The sequence below is a fragment of the Mugil cephalus genome, chromosome 18 (genome assembly GCF_022458985.1).
Source record: "Mugil cephalus isolate CIBA_MC_2020 chromosome 18, CIBA_Mcephalus_1.1, whole genome shotgun sequence".
NCBI classification, from domain to species: Eukaryota; Metazoa; Chordata; class Actinopteri; order Mugiliformes; family Mugilidae; genus Mugil; species Mugil cephalus.
The window spans coordinates 14,656,771-14,674,236 of NC_061787.1; the positions used below are offsets into that span (position 1 = coordinate 14,656,771).

A 17,466-nucleotide genomic window follows, 5' to 3' on the forward strand; every position below is an offset into this window, starting at 1 on the left:
TACACCTTTTGCGAGTAGAGAATTCCAAGTGAACACATCTTTAAAAAAAAAAAGAAAAAAAAAGCTTCATTTCACTTCATCGCGTCCCACCGGACACTCTACAATAAATACTTCAAGCTACATTACTTAAATTTGATAGAAGGCTTATTACGGGAAACGGGCAGGTTCTCTGACAGTTATTGTTGGAAAAGGCAAAACCTCTCCTATATTCAGGTATGCCACAATTTTATTCTATCTAGTGCTGTGTGCTGGTCTAGTTTCAAGCCCGAGAACTCTGGAGAGACATTTCATCACTTGTTTTGCATTAACCAGACAGAGAGCTTTCAGATTGCCTGCTTCTCACTTTGTTATTTGTACACAAAATGTCTCGAGAACAACACTGTTAGGCATCTGTCAGCATCTAGGAGTCACTGAGGATAAGTGATGAAATTTTAAGCTATAATGAAAGTTTGTTGGGAACACTGAGATTCTCCTCAGAAATATTGTAAAATTTCCTAGTTATATGTTATATACCATCATGCCTAACAACAAGTTGTGTTGTGTCTGGAGACACAACACAACTTGTGATCTGGGACCTAACAGAAAATTTCCAGGTACAAAGTTGAGCCATATGTGTGGATGATTCTCGTGAACATGGTAAATGCAGCCTGTTTGAAAGGTGGAAACAACTGAGTAAAGGCTCCTGTGCACTTTGTCCCAAGTACGGCCGGGTGGCAAAACCACGAGCAGATTAAATCAGACTACATGCAGCATTTCTGTCACTGTAACATGTTTGGTTGAGTTCTCAAATCAGCTAGACCTAGAAAACAACACACAAATAACAAACACGGACCATTATCATGGACAACAGAATGATATATGGTTTGAATATGCCATACTTCATTGCTATATGTAAAGTAACTTTAAGCATCTCCTTCAAATGAATAACATAGACTGTCAATCCTTTGTACAGATTATTTAATTTGATTTATTAATGCACATGCAGAGATCTGTGTGTTTCATTAGTTAGCCAGTAACAAATATCAGATTACGCCAACATAATACACATTTTACTACTAGGCCTTAACTCCTGCATAATCCAAACAGTCTCCCCTTCACATCATAAAAAAACTATATTGTCATTTCAGCAGTGTCACGTAAGCCATATTTAAGGTCGCCACGTCCCAGTGAGGACTTTCTTTAATGTGTTTACAAAAATGGCGCACTTTTGAGGTACTGGAAAAGTTCCCCGCGAGTTGCACCATGTTTCCTGATATTTACAGGAATAGTCAGTTAATTTAAGATTGATATTAATATTGTAGTTTTTGCTTGCAATTTTATAGCAAATGTGGAAAATATTAATATAACAGTCCAATTCTTTCGTTAAGCCTTTCCTACATTAAGCTATGCAGTCATTAGCTTGCTGAACGGTTAGCCTCTGGCTTCTGGATGGCAACAGTTGTTTTTTATTTTATTTTTACTTTTTTATTTTTTTTACACAACTCCCACTGCCAGCTGACAAGTTCCATACGAATATTAAATGGATTTTATTTACAAGCTAAATTCAGTTAATTGGCTGACGGTGGATGTAAACAAGATCGACTTTATCTGGTGACACTCCATTATCTCCACTTAGCAAATGTTGGAAAAGTTAGTTTGCAAATTCCAGTGTATGACTTTTATAAGTGCTCCAACTCTTGCAATTATTCTAAGTTAAAAAGAAGCAATTTTTAGTAAATTCTGTCTTTGTCTTTGCAGATGATACGGGATTATATGTTGCACCTGTTTTAGGTTCTCCAGCAAGACAGCTAGCAGCGACTCACACACAATCATATGAAAGCACAAGAGGGGATGAGAAAACTAGCTCTTCTTCTGCGTGAGTTTACTTTACGTCACTGTGTGAAGAAATTTTAGAAATGGAATTTTTGCAAGCGTGCAAACCTCTACAGGTAATACCTGTGTGGTTGTATTCGTGTGCACATTGGCTCCTTGTGACCCTCCAGGGCAGAAAAGCAAAAGAATGGGAGTGTGTAGTAATAATACTGCGGGGTCCCCTGAGCAGTGTGTAAATATGGATACAATGGAAATGCGCCAAGCAATTATGGCTGACTTCATGCATTTTTCACTCACATAGTAGTATGGGGAGAGAGTGGTAGATTAAAGAGAGAGGAAGGGGGAGGAATTTGGAGGAGGGTAGAACAAACACGGGAGGGGCAAATGAGACAGGAGATAGAAAATGATAAGGCAAAAGGAAATATGAGGATAAGGAATAGGTGAAACAATCATTTAGAGGGGAATGAGGGGCAAATTACAAAACTGAGACAGAGAAGGGGAGGGGAGGAGCAAAAACGAGCACACAAAAGGAGAAAGAAAAAAGTAGAAAGCAGGGAGGGTAAAAAAAGAACACGAAGGAGGAAACAAATGATGAAGGGAAAGGCCATATGTCATGCACAAAAACAAACAGACACAAGGGTGTGCTCTCTCCCTTTCTTTGTCACTCTCTTTCACCGTTCCGCACACAAACGCCCACCCCCCACCCAACCCCACCCCATCCCACCCCACCCCACGCACAAGTATTCTCACACAGACAGTAATCTTTATTCTCTAAATCCTGAGACTGATTGGTTATGACAAAAATTCAGAGGAGGTCTTTTTATGTGTTGCACAAGCCTATCAGTACACACTGTCACCCTCTCCCACGCCCCACATATATACACACACAAAGACACACACACACACACACACACATGCACGCCAGGACACACACACTGCTTTTCTGTCATCTTGTCAGCCCCCTGCCAAGAGCGTAGGGGAAAAACACCATTCGACTTTAGGAAACAAATTAATTCACGTGTCGGGGATCAACTCTCTGACTGGGAGCGAGCAGAAAGCCTCTGACAGCCCCGCTGCTCCTCTCCCTGGAGTATTTTATGAAAACTTGTTTTGGGAAGAAGAACTTTAATAGTGTGTCTAATGAATCCCTGTGAAACAAACATGATGTTTTAGCAATATGCAACGGTGCAGAAGTTAGAATTTGACATTTCTTGTCTGCGATCTTCAAAAACCTCGAGCCACCCGCCTCACACTGAAGTCACTTGTATTTTTGTTTTTGCGTTTGATCTCTCAGCTCTCGGCATTTGCACAGCATCAGCATTCAGCGAGTGAACTCTAAAGTCAGGGAGAATTGGTGGGTAAGCACAATATCACTCTCAATCGATGCCTTTTATCATAAGCCCAAACAATTTCAACACGGACAGCTGTGGACTGAATAGGAAGTGAGGACAATCACAAGGCGCGGCAAAAAACTACAGTGGGTTGTCAGGCAGCGGAGCTCTTTGAAACATAAATGCTCCAGTAGGAATCCTCTTGAACTTAGGCTTTGCAGGGACGTGTTTTCACAAATATGTGCGTCAACGTCGGGAAAATGTGAGTGAGATTAAGACTCAGTGTGACACTCTAAAATTCCGAGCAGAAATCTAATTGAGGATAAAAGAGGTAGTTTTAGAAACCTGAGGAGATATTTTAAGGCCTTATGTAACAGCCCCCGCAATGTTTTGTTTGGCAGAATGTTTGAAGATGAACAGCAGCGGAGTGTGGCATGGATTTCATTGTCCACTATCTACGTCAATTAAAGACTGAAATCGCCTTCAAGGTACGACTGAAGACACTTGAAAGAACAACAACCAACATCCAGCTGGCACTGATCAGGCAAAACATTATGACCACTGACAGGAGACATCGTGTGATAATTCAATTTTGGACCTGGCATTAGTGTGGATGTTACTTAGACATGTACCATCCACCCACACCAGACCAGACACCCCCACCCCATAGCAATGACACTCCTTGATGGCAGCAGCCACCCCACCCCCAGCAGGATGCAGCCTGACACACAGGCACAAACAAAAACAGTTTAGGAACAACAGCACAAGGTGTTGACCTGTCCTCCAAATTCACTCGATCCCAAACTGATCAAGTATCTGTGGGATGCACTGAACCAAGCCTGATCCACATCCTCCCCTCAACCCATAGGAACCAAATACCCCCATAACAATAACAACATCCTGGTGCTAGGCACCACAGGACACCATCAGAAGGTCCATGTCCATTCTCTGATGAGTTGCAACTGTTTTGGAGGCACAAGGGAGACCTACACATTATTAGGAAGTTGGTCTTAATGTTATGCCTGATTGGTGTACATGTGACAGAAAATAACTCTTCATATCAGAAGGTGGCAGTAGGTTGTATTTGGGATTTGAAAATGGCTGCTAATAAAGCTACTATTGGCTGGAATGATTGGAAGCTAAAACCAGCTACAAACTGTCATTCAGAGCTTCCTCTCATGAATCACACTGATCAATTGGTCCACAGTTTATCTATTCTAGATTGTGTTATTGTGAAAACATTTGTGTATTTGAATGTCCAGACGAGATAAAGATGTAAAATGAACAGCCACGATGATCTCTGACTCATTCCGAAAGAGCCGCAGACCGGGATCCTTCTAGACCTGACCCTTGGCTTGTTGTGCCACAGCTCCTAGACACATCTTACCTCTTGTGCAAGATGGGCCGTCGTAGGCAGTGGCGGTGCAGTCGCACAGATAGCCGTTGTACTTCTCCACACACTTTCCACCATTCCGGCAGTACATCCCAAAGCTGGTACAGTGGCCTTGGCAGCCAGGTTTGACCCCAGGCGTGACTTTGGCCCTCTCTTCCAGGTCGAGGGTGATGCCATTCATTCGCAAGGCTCTGATGCATCCGAGGAACCCTCTCTGCCCCCCTGCAGCACCTGAGGAGTGGGAGGGAATACGCAGCATAGGAGGCATCGGTTTAGCAACGACGTGAGAAAAGAAAAGAAAATGAAGGAAGGGAGGACAAATGGAAGTCAGGGTCAGCGAAGTCATTCTGAATGCAAGAGGCTCTGTTTTAATCTGTTTTAGAAAAGTTAATATCCTAACGCCTGGAGGAAGCGGTGGAAACCGTGTTGATCGGGCCGACTGCGACGGCGTTTTTGAAACAACCTTCAACTCATTTGATTTCTTCACTAATTAGAACAGCTTAATGAACGCTGTCTTAATGAAGATCTGGAAAGCATGCAAATGTAACAATCCATGTAAAGCACATGGTAGGGATGAACACACATTTAAAACACACCACACGCAGCGTACTTGTTTTGAATGAGTCAATGTGAGCATTAATGCTTAGCCTTGGGGTGTCGATAGCCGTTCCTCCAAAGTGCTTCCATCGTCATTCTGGCCTTGCACCATTATGGTCTAACTACCCATTAACTTGGACGATGTAGGGGTGTTAAATAGATTAATGTGCACCTAAATGACTATAGCAATAAACATACCCATAAACATACACCCACAGGTATAGATTAAAACATAGACAGGCACACTCACAAGGATAGTTACACTATATGAATAAACACTCAAGCATGCACGCACACTCATGCACACTGTCATTAACAAGAGCCAAGAGGCATTTTAGTTTTTAACACCTCTCAATGGCATCCTTTGGTTTACAGAAAAGTGTCAATTCAACAAGACATGTAAAGGAGACTTAAACACACACTCTCAAACACATTTCCCTCCCGCGACAGCTGCATTGCACTCACACCTTAGTTAATGCGTACAACACAGATATAACAAGATGCCTAATAAATGTACGCCGATCCTCGCCAGCCACTGCATTACTCTCATATCAGGGCGCACCTGGGCTTTCACACGCTTTCTCTATTTTCAGGCCCCGTAAAGAATTTGACTTTTCGTAGACCTCTTAATTAATCTATTTTGTACCACTGATTGGCTGGAGATTTCTGCCACCTGTTTACCCAGGTCCAAATCAGTCTCTGATTAAACGGACAGCAGGCTCTGAGGCCTGCGGAGACCTGGGCAGACACGTACGCGCAGGCACATACCCACGGACAGGTGCATAAAGCTTCTGTATAACTCACAAATGCTGCGTAATGGAGCTTGACTGATAGTGACTGAAGCCAATATTGGCTTATCACAGATAAGCTGTTGGCTTTTTTTTTTTGACATTTCTGGACAGCCAAACATCGGATCCTCTTTGAAACAGTGGCCATTAATAAATCAGACGAATCAGATGACAAAGGCTTTTTCTGGAGTCATTTTTATACGTTAAGTAAAAAAAAAACATAAGTAACATGAGTAACGATAAGACAGGAATGTATCTTAAAGTTGACATTAAGGGTCTGGTGTCCTGAAGAGCTTTTTCAGTTGTTACGCTTGTTAGTTTGGCATGAAAGTTATATTTAAAAAGCAAAAACTTCTACAAGTGGCACATATTATTTCAAACTACAGTCAATTTCTTGACCATTACAGATGTCAAAAGTTTCCAAGGAACCAGAATTTCTGCGACACGATGAGCAGGTAACTCTTTTGTTCAAAAAATAAATAAGTAAAAAAAAAATCTTTTTTTGGGCTTTTTGGCCTTTAATGGACAGGAAAGTGGAGACTGACAGGAAATGGGGAGGCAGAGAGAGGGTGCTCTACCCACTGAACTAAACAACACCCAAGCAGGCAACTCTTGCGTACATCTAAAAGATGGGGATGAATCAAAGATTTGGCAACAGTAAGAGTGGACAAGTTTGGTGAAGAGCAGAGACAGCTTTTTCAGGAGATGAACCTGTAACTTATGGTGGTGGAAAGGCTATGGTTTGGGGTTGATTTGCTGCATTGCTTTGCCGAATTTTCATCACAAAGATTAATGCAAGGTGACCTGAAATACGCTAAGAAAGAGTTATGGAAAGGCTTAGCAAAAGCTCAAACTTTGATACAATTGAATTGGGAGGTGGAGGGGTGGATTTGAAACAGGAAATAAATGGAAATAAAGACTCCAAGAAAATTTTTCATGAAGTAGTGGTCAAACATTTCAGCGAAAGAGGCTGGTAGAAAATTTACAAGAACTTACGAGAAGTTATTTATGTCTGTTGCCAAACGTGTAAGTTTTATTCTAGAATACAACATCTGATGATTTAGATTTTTTGTAGAATAAATGTTTGAAATGGCAAATTTTCCTGTGGCCTCAACTGTATGTAGTGTTTCATTGAGAATCAAATGTTTTCTCATCCAAACAGATCCAAAAAGCCAACAATTTACAACTTACCTTACTTTTCTATAGTTTTACATGCACTTTGGAGAACATGGTTGGTTATAATTACTGTTAAAATGCATTTTATATACATATTTGGCAATTGAACTTCAGGGGGTCATATGTATCATTACCACCATGATTATATTTTTCAGTGAGGCTTGGAAATATAAACACATACTGTACAATGACACACAGTCACACCAATACACAACTGCACAGAAACGCTGATGTAAATAGAGAAATTCAGACATACTAGCAGTAATAGAGATGAAACCCACACATAATAAGGGTGCCTCAAGGGAATGTAACCTTGTAATGATGTAATATCGAGGAAGCATTTTATATTCATATTCATAAACACATAGACACAATAGCTAATGTCCTAATTAGTCCTAATTAAAATGGAAGCTACATGTGACATTTTGACCTTCGCTGCCTGTGTTTGTTTGAATTCTAAATTACTGAGTAAAGATGTACAAATGGATAAACAAGCAGCATGCACTTAAATACCGCATACGGTTCAGGGGACTGAAAATCAACGACAGTTCATTCAGAAAAATTCACATTACTGCCAACAGGCTGCATGTCTGCTGCACCGCTGCATCCTGTTTGTACCAGGCCGGTTTACTTGAATAATTGCGTTATCTTCAGTACAGTGTTTACTCTGTGTTTAGAGGAGATGCTCTTTAAGATAAAATCGTTCTTTGATGGGTATTTTGATTCATAGGGTATGAATGCCACTTCGTTGACTCTCCTAACCCGATGGCATTTTCAAGGGGGGATATAATCATAAATATCCCATATTACTAACCAGGTGCTTTATAGGCGTTGGCTTACAGCACTGTTCCTCTCCCCAACTATCTCTCTTAAGAATCCCCAGCATGGGAAACACAGCACTAAGAAAAGCACGAGCAGATCATTTCAGAAGATTAAAGCAAGCTAAGCTTTAATCCCCATTTGTGTGCAAATCAGAAGCAACAAAACCCACTTTATTTGAAGTGTAGATGAGGTGCGAACGGATGTCTGTCTGCGTGTGCGCGTCACTGAGACATTTCCTTGTACTCATTAAATGTTACCTACTGTCTTGGCAGGTGAGCGAGGCCGGCTTCCCTGCGACAGGTGTCGCACACATGCATCGAGGAGCAACAAGCAAGATGTCGATCCACAAAAACAGAGGCGAGCAAAAAAGAAAAGGGGAAGGGAGGGGACAACGCACAAAAGAAAGACACAGCAATCCAACCATGAGAGAACTGCGCAAAAGCATGCAAAACCATGAAGGTAAAGTGACACATAGAGTATTAATGGCGAAGAAAAGAAGAGCAGATGGTGGCATTAAACAAATAAAAAGTGGCAAGATTTATCGTTACATGCATGTATGAAGTTGATTGGAGAGCTAAAAGTTAACAGTGTGAAGTAAATGACAGCAGGCTGATGGTATAACATTTACTCTCAAGGCCATTAGAGCAAATGAGCCACTGTGCAGTAAACACTAAAGCAATCAAATGCTTGATGAGGAGCATATTGATTGAGAACGAGCCAAGGAGATGACACGGAGACAAATATGAAACCAAGGTGAGCTAAATAAAACCAAATTAAAATAAAGCACTTAGAAAACGGTGCGTTTATGTGAAGTCACACAAACGGGTGCTTCAGATAGATGTTTTTTTTTTTTTTTTTTAAAGCCTAGATGATTTTCGTTTTCAACTGTTGCTCAAAGAAAACTTGCCTGCAGCAGAATTTAAAGTTTGATTTTTTTATTTTAAGTAGCTTGTGTTATTTTTTCGCATTTTTTGAGCAGTCAATAATAATCAATGGCATTGGTGGAGTGGCACAGAAAGTCCCATTACAAGGGAGAATCACAGAATTGGGATGCAGCGCAGGGATGTAGCCTTAGCAAAATCTCTTGATCAAACACAAAGAGACCTTTGTATTTTCTGGATGTCAGAGGCCATATCTAAAACACTTCCACTTCCACTTTCCCATGAGGTGATGGCCGAGGCTCTAAAGCCGTTACGTCGAGCTTTATAGCCAAAATCTTTCTCGACCTAGTCCATTTCACTAAACGGAAGTACAAATACACGGGCAAATTCGGACGTGAAAAGATGGTTTAGCAAGTGTTGAAAAGCAGCAAAAGTGATGAGACGATGAAATCATATTTAAAAAAAAAAACGGAGATCAGGAGAGTTGAGGCTATCACGTCGGGAGGCCTGATTGGAATTTTCAACAATCTCCTTTGGGCAGAACTTCTTCCATGAGATTGTAGGAAGTCTGCGATCTGCCTCAGCATTTTTATTTCAATCCGCAAATCCCTAAGACTATTTTAGCCCTGGAGTTCGGGGCTATAGAGTATTGATAGCTCAGCACAAAAGGCAAAATGAGACGGAGAAGTGAAAGCAGGAGGAAAATTGGACAGATTCTCTGCCATAAGAACTCCAGATGAGCTTGAGAGGAGCTTGTTCAGAGAGGGAAAAAAAAAAAAAAACAACTTGACCTTTTCAACAATGTTCAGGCAAAACTGCTGACAATAATGAGAGCTGGCTCTGTGTAATAACTAATACATAATCAAGAGAGGAAAAAAGAACAGAAAAAAACAAAGAGTTGCTATTCTCTCTGTGTGACACTAGCGTTTTGATCCAAATATAAAGAAAAGTATCGTACCCTCACATCCTGAGCAGAGGTTTTTAAACTGACTAAAACTCATTTTAATGGATGAGTTTCCAAGGATGTGTATGTGCTTGCATATCATTAAGTGTCAAATGTGTGTGTGGTGGATTAACTTAATTAGCAGCGGCTGCGGCTAAGCTGGACAGAAGCCTCTTAAGAGGCGACGCTGTGATTTCCAGTAAAGCTGGCACATCTTTAACTTATGAAACAATCAGACGCTCTCACAGCAGTTGTCTGCATCTGAGGGCGGCCTCGCTGAAAACACAGACAGCACAGAAAGTTTTTTAATTAACAGCTGAATCTAATTACACGGAGGAAGTGTGCTTGGGCGTTTGCTTTGAACTTCATAATCATGGCCCGTTAGTCCGACTGTCCCCGCTACACAAAGCGGATATTAAATGTTCAAATTGCAATCAATTGCGTGTACACAGGTTCGTCCAACACATGCGGCTTGTTCGTTGCTTGGACTGCGTGTGGTACTGCGTGTGTCTTACCCACGTAGAGCTGGCTGAACAGCTCCAGCCGCGTGTGACCCTGCGCGGGAGCCAGCCGGGACGTCCGGTAGGTCTGATCCAGCTGCAGGACGGCTTCTTTGACGTTGCGCTCGGCCACCACGCGGTGCCACTGGTCATCGTTGAGGGACGTGGCCGAGTGCACCGTCAGCTCCACTGGTCCGTTCCCAACATCGAAGGAAAAGGAGACGGTCAACGGAGCTGCGGGACGAAAGAAGGAAAAGAAATCCTAGCAGCAGAAGTTATGAAACAAACATAAAGGCTTTCCTAAAGACAAACAATGACTCCACAGTTTTGACACAGTCCACTCTGGAGGTAGATTCAATTTCTAATCTAATGGCTCATTTGTTTCCAGTGCATTCATTTGGCTTGTATAGATTTCAGTTTCGTTATACTGCTCACAGCTTTGAACAGGACTAATCTCACAGGCTGCCAATAGATGCCAGGAACTGTCGGCTTTGCATAACATAAAATGTGTGTTTTGTTTAGTTGAGTTTAAGAGGAATCACCTACGAAAGGCAACGAATGAACCAAAGACCTGAAATGAGGTGATGGGAAAAGCCCGTAGATAAAGTAGGAAAGAGCAGGTAAAAAAAATCCAAGGGGGTTTCAACTTCTCTGCAAGATGAATTTTCATATAATTTTCAGCCGAGTGTAGTATACTTGTGTGTGTTATGAAGGATTAAAGCTGTGGGGTTGTGATAAAGTTTAGTGTCACCCTGTGTTTCAATAGCCTAATATCTCGACAGACCAAAAGGGGGCACTGTTTGTACCCTTTATGACCACAACCTGATAAAATGTTCATTGATATTTCTGAATTACTGTAAGTTAGTATGACTGACCCTGGTACCGGTACATTTAAAAAAATTGAGTTGCAGCACTATTAAGGTCAATGCTTAAAGGCTTTCAGTGTTTCTGTAGGGAGCAGCGATGAATCTATTGATCTAATCTAAAAAGCATTCACAAGCCAGTGTAAAGAACATATACTTGAAAATAGAAAGTTTTTATGCAAATGCTTTTTATAGCCCAGTGGCCTGTCTCTCATCTTTTCTAACTACATCACATTTCATTGATTGCTCGCTACAACAAAATGCAAAACTACTCTTTAACTTGAAGGGAATGAGCAAATTATTTCTGCTGCTGGAAAGACCATTTAAGTTTGACAAATTAAAATCCAGCTTGACTTTTTTTCCCCCTTTAATGTCGTAACACTGTGAGACTGTTGTGTTAAAGTTATACATTCTGGGTGGCGCCATATGGCGGGTATCGGCTGTAGCAGTAGTGATGATGCATGGCTCCATACGTTACTGGTTCATTACGGCTTCATTAAGCCCTGTTTTAGATGGATAATTTTGCGAAGTAGCCCCTGGGGAAATGAACTTTCTTCTTTTGTTTTGCCCAATCAATATGCTGGGGCTTTTTTCTTCTTTTCACAGTTTTCACCTAATTATCTTTTATTATTACGCTATTCTTCCATTCTTTGGCCTTGCATCATTTCCATAGGAAACTTGGTGCCTCCGTTTCTTTCCTACCTCAGCCATATTTCATTCGTCTCCCTTGTTTTATTTTATCTGCTCCTTTGCTTACACATTCATTTTGTTCTTTTTTCCATCCTTGAGACTAGCCTCCCAGTCCTGTAAATTACTTCATTCATTCTTTATTTTTTTTTACTTCATTCGTTTCTTAAATCCTTCATGTTGTTAACTTAATATGATAAATCTAAAAATATACGCTCACACATTTATATACATGACATGCAACCACACATAGACAAATATACAAACACACGCACACAGAAGACTGTCTGGCAGCCTTTAGTACTCTGAATTAATGATGTCTGTATATATAGAGCACGTCTTTAAGGCAGGGTGCAGAGACATCAGTTATTTTAAATGCTGAGAGGAAGCCAAACATATATCAAAATACCGCAGCAGAAACAGAGCTATAGCAACAAAGCCTGAACGGCATGTGAGAGTGTGCCTGATAATTTGTGTGCTGCTTTAGCCGCGCTGCAAAGCAAGATGTATGCCCCGCAACACTCTGTCTACAGGAAGGAATAAAAACTAAAGTGGCTTCAGAGCACAGAGCTTGTCTGATCTATTTGTATAGCCGTGATGGATGTCACAAGAGCAAATGTGTGCGTGAATGTAATTTTGTTTTTTGTATGGTTGCACTTACTTATATGTTCGTTTTATTTTTTATTTTATTTTTTAGCTTTACTTTGGTTTTGCCTGATTTGTTTTTCTATTAATCTTTTAATGAATGGAATCTTTTGTGGAGGCTGAAAAAGCCAAGCTCTCAATTATGCGTCAGCACAGCACAACCAAATGATGATAAATAGTGAAAGAGGCGGGGAATTTGTTTGTGTGAAAGATCACTGTTGTGGGGGTGTGTGGATGTGCATGGGCCTCATGCGAAGTTTATTTTTGCCGTTCTTTGTTCATTTTCAGATGACTTGCAGTGTATTATCTCTGATTTATTGTCTGTTATACAGGCTAATTCTTTATTTGTCTTAATTGTATTGTTTGCCTTTTGCTCTGTGTTATGTTTTACTTGTTGCACTGGAACAGTTTGGATCCTTTTAAGGATGGAAAACCTATTTAAGTGCTGTGGCAAACCTTGTGAAGCTTATGAAGCCGGAGTAAGATTTAAAGGAACTTCTCAAAAGCTTGCCATTTATTTGTGACAACTAGAATTACTGGCTCAAACTTGTGTGCCTTCATCAAGGAGTCAAGCTGCAGTCTGTCCAGACTCATATAGAAGAGTACGTAGTGAAGACATGTTAAATTAGAGAGTGATTTGTTGGGTTATGACCAAAAAAACTCAGCTGGAGATTTGACAAATAAATTCTGATCACTTTATGATAGAGTCAAGTATGTCTGTCTTCTAATTTGGCACTAACATTGACTTGGACTCAGATACCTAACTCAACTCATGAGAGTGATCTCAGAGAACCTTCAGGGAATGTAGGTGAGTCAAAACAAACATTTGCACCAAATTATATATGAAAAAAAATGTGTTGCAGAGAAACTATCACAGTTGCTCAAAGAGGCTCAAAGGCCATCTTTGAAGTCAGCCAGAACCTCCAGTTGGTCACTCTGTTGAGAACTGATTATGCTCTGGCAAAGCTTGGCCGAGCCAGTCAAATAATTTTGCTGTGTAGTATAGTGTATAGTGTATAGAGTATAGTGCTGAACACTAGAGTAACAGCGATATAGTGTGACATGTCATTTAAGCACCGTTGTAATTTGTTTACAACTAAATGGCTCTGGATTGGTTGTAGGGCTGTTTAATTGCATGCGTTAGAAAGGCTCCGCCGTGAACCATCACCTTACCGTGGCGGAGGAGTTTGACTGCCCTAATGACCCCAGGAGCAAAGCTTTTTGGGGCATTTTGCCACTGGTAGGGTCTCCCAAGGCAGATTGGTCCAAGGCAAAGGGTCAGACAAAGGACAGTTCTAAAGACCCTGAATGAAAAATTAAAACAACCAACAGTCTGTGCACCCGGCCCGAATGGTTACCGAGGACCCATCCTGAAGCCAGGCGTGGGGCTGGGACTTGTGGCCGAGAGAAGTGGAGTTAGACGCCAACTCACAACTCCTTCACCCAGAAGGTCTGGCAGAGCCCAGCCAAAAATGGAGACATGGGTTCACCTCCCTGGGAGCCCACCACCTGCAGGAGGAGCATGAAGGATCCAGTGCATTGTGGATCGGGCAGGAGACCAAGGTGGAGGTGAGGGGAGCCGTCAAGCTGAAGAAAGAGGCCTACACTGCATGGTTTGTCTGTGGGTCTCTGGAAGCAGCTGACCAGTACTGGATGGCTAAGCTGGGATGGCTGGGATCAAGATCACCACCTTCAAGTCTGAGGCCATGGTCCTCAGTTGGAAAAGGGTGGATTTCCCACTCTGGGTCAGGGGGAGGTCCTGCCTCAAGTGGAGGAGTTCAAGTATCAGGATCTTGTTCACAAGTGAGTTTAGGATGGAGCGGGAGATCAACAGGTGGAGTGGCATTTTCAGTGTTGCGGGAACTTAGCGGGAACGTCTGTCATGGTGAAAAGAGAGCTAAGTCGATGGGTGAAGTTCTCAATTTGCTGGTAGATCTTCGTTCCAACCCTCACTTGTGAGGATTTGGGTAATGACAAAAAACAACACAAATAGAGGTGGTCGAAATAAGTTTCCTTCTTAAGGGTGGCCGGTGTCCCACCAGGCCAACCCAGGACACGGTGGAGGGATTTTATCTCTCGTCTCGCCTAAGAACAATTCCTCGGGAGCAGCTGGTGGAAGTGGCTGGGGAGAGGGCGGTGTGGACTTCCATGCTGAGGCTGCTGCCCCTGCGACTCAAACCCAGATAAGCAGGATAAGACGGTACAGTATGGTAAGTTAGAGAGGCATTTGATGAAGCTGCACAGCTTACAACTAAACATCAGATATTAACTTTAGTTGTCTGGGCTTCACATAATCTCCGCAATAGTGCAGTTTTATAAGACGAGGCACAGGAGGACAAATTTCTTAGGTAGACAGAAACTGTTTACTTCTTCTGGGCATGACTTAAAATGCTGATTCTTAAGGACTCAAAATGTAGCATAGGGAAAGTACTTTCCCTTGAGCTACCGAGCATCCAAGAAGTCAAACATCTGTGTATTTGCGATCCTTCTATTTGTCCTCAGTTACGAGTCCACTTTGCACCGTTCTGAATATCTCCTAGTGCCCTCAAATGCATCTATGCCTCCTTCTTTCCACTACGATTCAAAGAGGAACACAGTCCACATGATGACTTTGAGTCTGCTGAGGTCACAGTAATGTGTGCTTTGTACACAAGCTGTGTGTATCAGTGTGTGTTTATGTGCTTTGAGCTACTGCGATGGCACAGCCATGCTATTCTAGCTTAATGCTGGTCATTTCATGCCCTGACTGGATTGCAGCAGATAGAGTTTTTTCGCACCAGCAGAGATTATGTGTGTGTTTATGTGAGTGTGCATGCGAGCCATTTCGCAATTGTGTGTCTAAAAGTGCACTATGGGGCAAAATGCAAGATGATAGCAAGGGAGAGGGGAGAGGAAATCGATGCGGGGGAATTTTGTGCATGTGCATCGAGAGACACATGCACACAACTACAAGCAAAACTGCATACTACAAGCTAGATACTTACTGTATCTGTGTGTGTGTGTGTTTGTATGCATGTTAGAAGATAAATACAAAAACCCATTTAGAAAATTTCTCACATGCACAAGCATAGTGTTGGCACATGGATTTTTTCAGGATAAAAATGTGAGTTGGCATTTAACTTCTGTAATGTCAGTTAAGGTGTTAAGGGAGCTCTTTGGCTCAAAATTCCTTGGTCAACTTTGAATAGAATTTTGACGTGGATGAATGGTGGCAGGAAACGGTCAGCGAGCGCTTTTGACACCAAATGTTCAAATCCCTTTAAATCCCAATGAAATGCAATTAGTCATCAATCAACAGCCATGCTGTGCCGGGAACCCCTCTGTCACAATGCAACTCTGTGATTAATTTGAAGCACAATATTTTAAAACTCTTGATCATAACGGCTCTACTGAGGCTGGAGGGAATTTAATTTGAGCTACTGGAACATGATCACACAAAGCTGCTACAGGACATGTCAATCATAGGATTCTTGGAGACTGTGAAAAGGGCTGGTGCAAAACTCTGCTATTGTTTGGTGTTTTGTGTTTTATATTCCTTTCCTTTTCTCTTGCCACCTCATCCATTTTCATTTCTTTATGTTTGAAAATTTGCTATCTGATAGTCTTTATACATGACACTGTACGGTGAAAATGAATATTGATGTTTGGGTTCTGATAGCAAGCATTTTCGGAGACAGGTGATGAGATGTAAGAAACAAAATCTATTCTTGAATCTTTTGTTTGTTCTTTTCTTTTCTTTTTTATGAACACAGGCCATGTGCAAGTTGCCTAAGCTACTTTTTCCATTTATTGACTGAAAAGACAGACAGGGATCCTCTGAGAAACTCATTTTCATTTCCAAGACTGGTGTCATGACACGGTATATCAAAAATATGCCAAGTCATGTTGCATGTTCCCACTATGCAATTGTAATTGTTTGCTTATGGACATTTAGCCTCACAATAGGACTGCCTATCCCTAACCCTGGCTCTAAATGTAATGTATGTTATGGTGTGAAATTTTCATGGCGACTACACAAAAGTTAAAATGTGTCGACGCAACATGTGAAACATGCCTGAATTCAAGTGATACTAAATCACATAGTTCTAGCATATCCAGGAGGTCTAACATATGTCTTATGTTCTGAGAAATCTGTTTGGGAGATTTCAACATAACAGCTGATTGGTAAATATGTTTGTATCTTCTACACATTAAAAAAAAAAACGCACATTCAAACATATTGTTTTGCCCATTTGGTCGCGATATTAGAAGAGAACAGCAAGAGGCTTTGCGATTTAAGCAAAATTCATAGTACTATGTTACTGCATATGCTGCAACCTATGGCAAAACCTGACACGCACATCGCCACAAATGTAACTATGCGGCGTGGTGATGCAGAAATTTTCATGTGTCACAGTGGCTGGACAAGTGCAGGAAGTTCTCTTTTGTTTAGCCTCCTACACACCGTCTTCTGTGGAAGTGAAGTAACTAGTTGATCATTAATTCAGAATGGTTTGCTGTTTGTCCTTCTTGTTGTGTTATTTTTAACCACAAAGATAGAGTTTCTGTTGAGGTAATTACTATACCCTTCTCATGTTTTATTGGACGAGCGCCTTGGAGTGATGTAAGAGGAGACGCTGTCTAGGTGTTTGATGTCAAAGAAAGAGGGCTTTGTACGTTGTAACAGGAATGTGGTTTATATAGGGACGTACAGTTATGGTCACCTTCATGAACACTTATGCCTAGTGGTCATGTGTATTCTTAACTTTGGGAAGGCAGCCAATCGCATGACAAACTGTCTTTGTTAACAAAGAGATGAATGTTTCTCTGATGTACTTTTGCGATCGTCCTTGCCACTTCGTGTGTTGATGTACTGTGATTCCTATTGTAATTACAATATATTCTAAAACTTTAAACCTTTCAGTTTTGTGTGATTATTACGTGTCCAGAGTGCTATCTTTCACACAATTTCCACCACACTTCTCTGGTGCCTTCTATATGTTCCGTGCTGCAGTGATTACGGTCAAAGAAATTGTTGATCCACTTTTA

General features: G+C 41.4%; 1 protein-coding gene across 2 annotated transcripts in view; it reads right to left on the reverse strand.

Moving 5' to 3' along the window:
• cntnap2a (contactin associated protein 2a) overlaps window positions 1-17,466 on the reverse strand; it is a 319,293-nt gene that overhangs the window by 24,619 nt on the left and 277,208 nt on the right. Inside the window, exons 19-21 of one of the 2 annotated variants that reach the window (XM_047568711.1) lie at window positions 10,259-10,477; window positions 8,181-8,210; window positions 4,531-4,767 (exon numbers count right to left, since the gene is read on the reverse strand). In XM_047568711.1, coding sequence (XP_047424667.1) covers window positions 4,531-4,767; window positions 8,181-8,210; window positions 10,259-10,477 — 486 coding nt within the window. The remainder of the gene's footprint in view (window positions 1-4,530; window positions 4,768-8,180; window positions 8,211-10,258; window positions 10,478-17,466) is intronic. The other variant, XM_047568712.1, reaches the window with a different exon arrangement.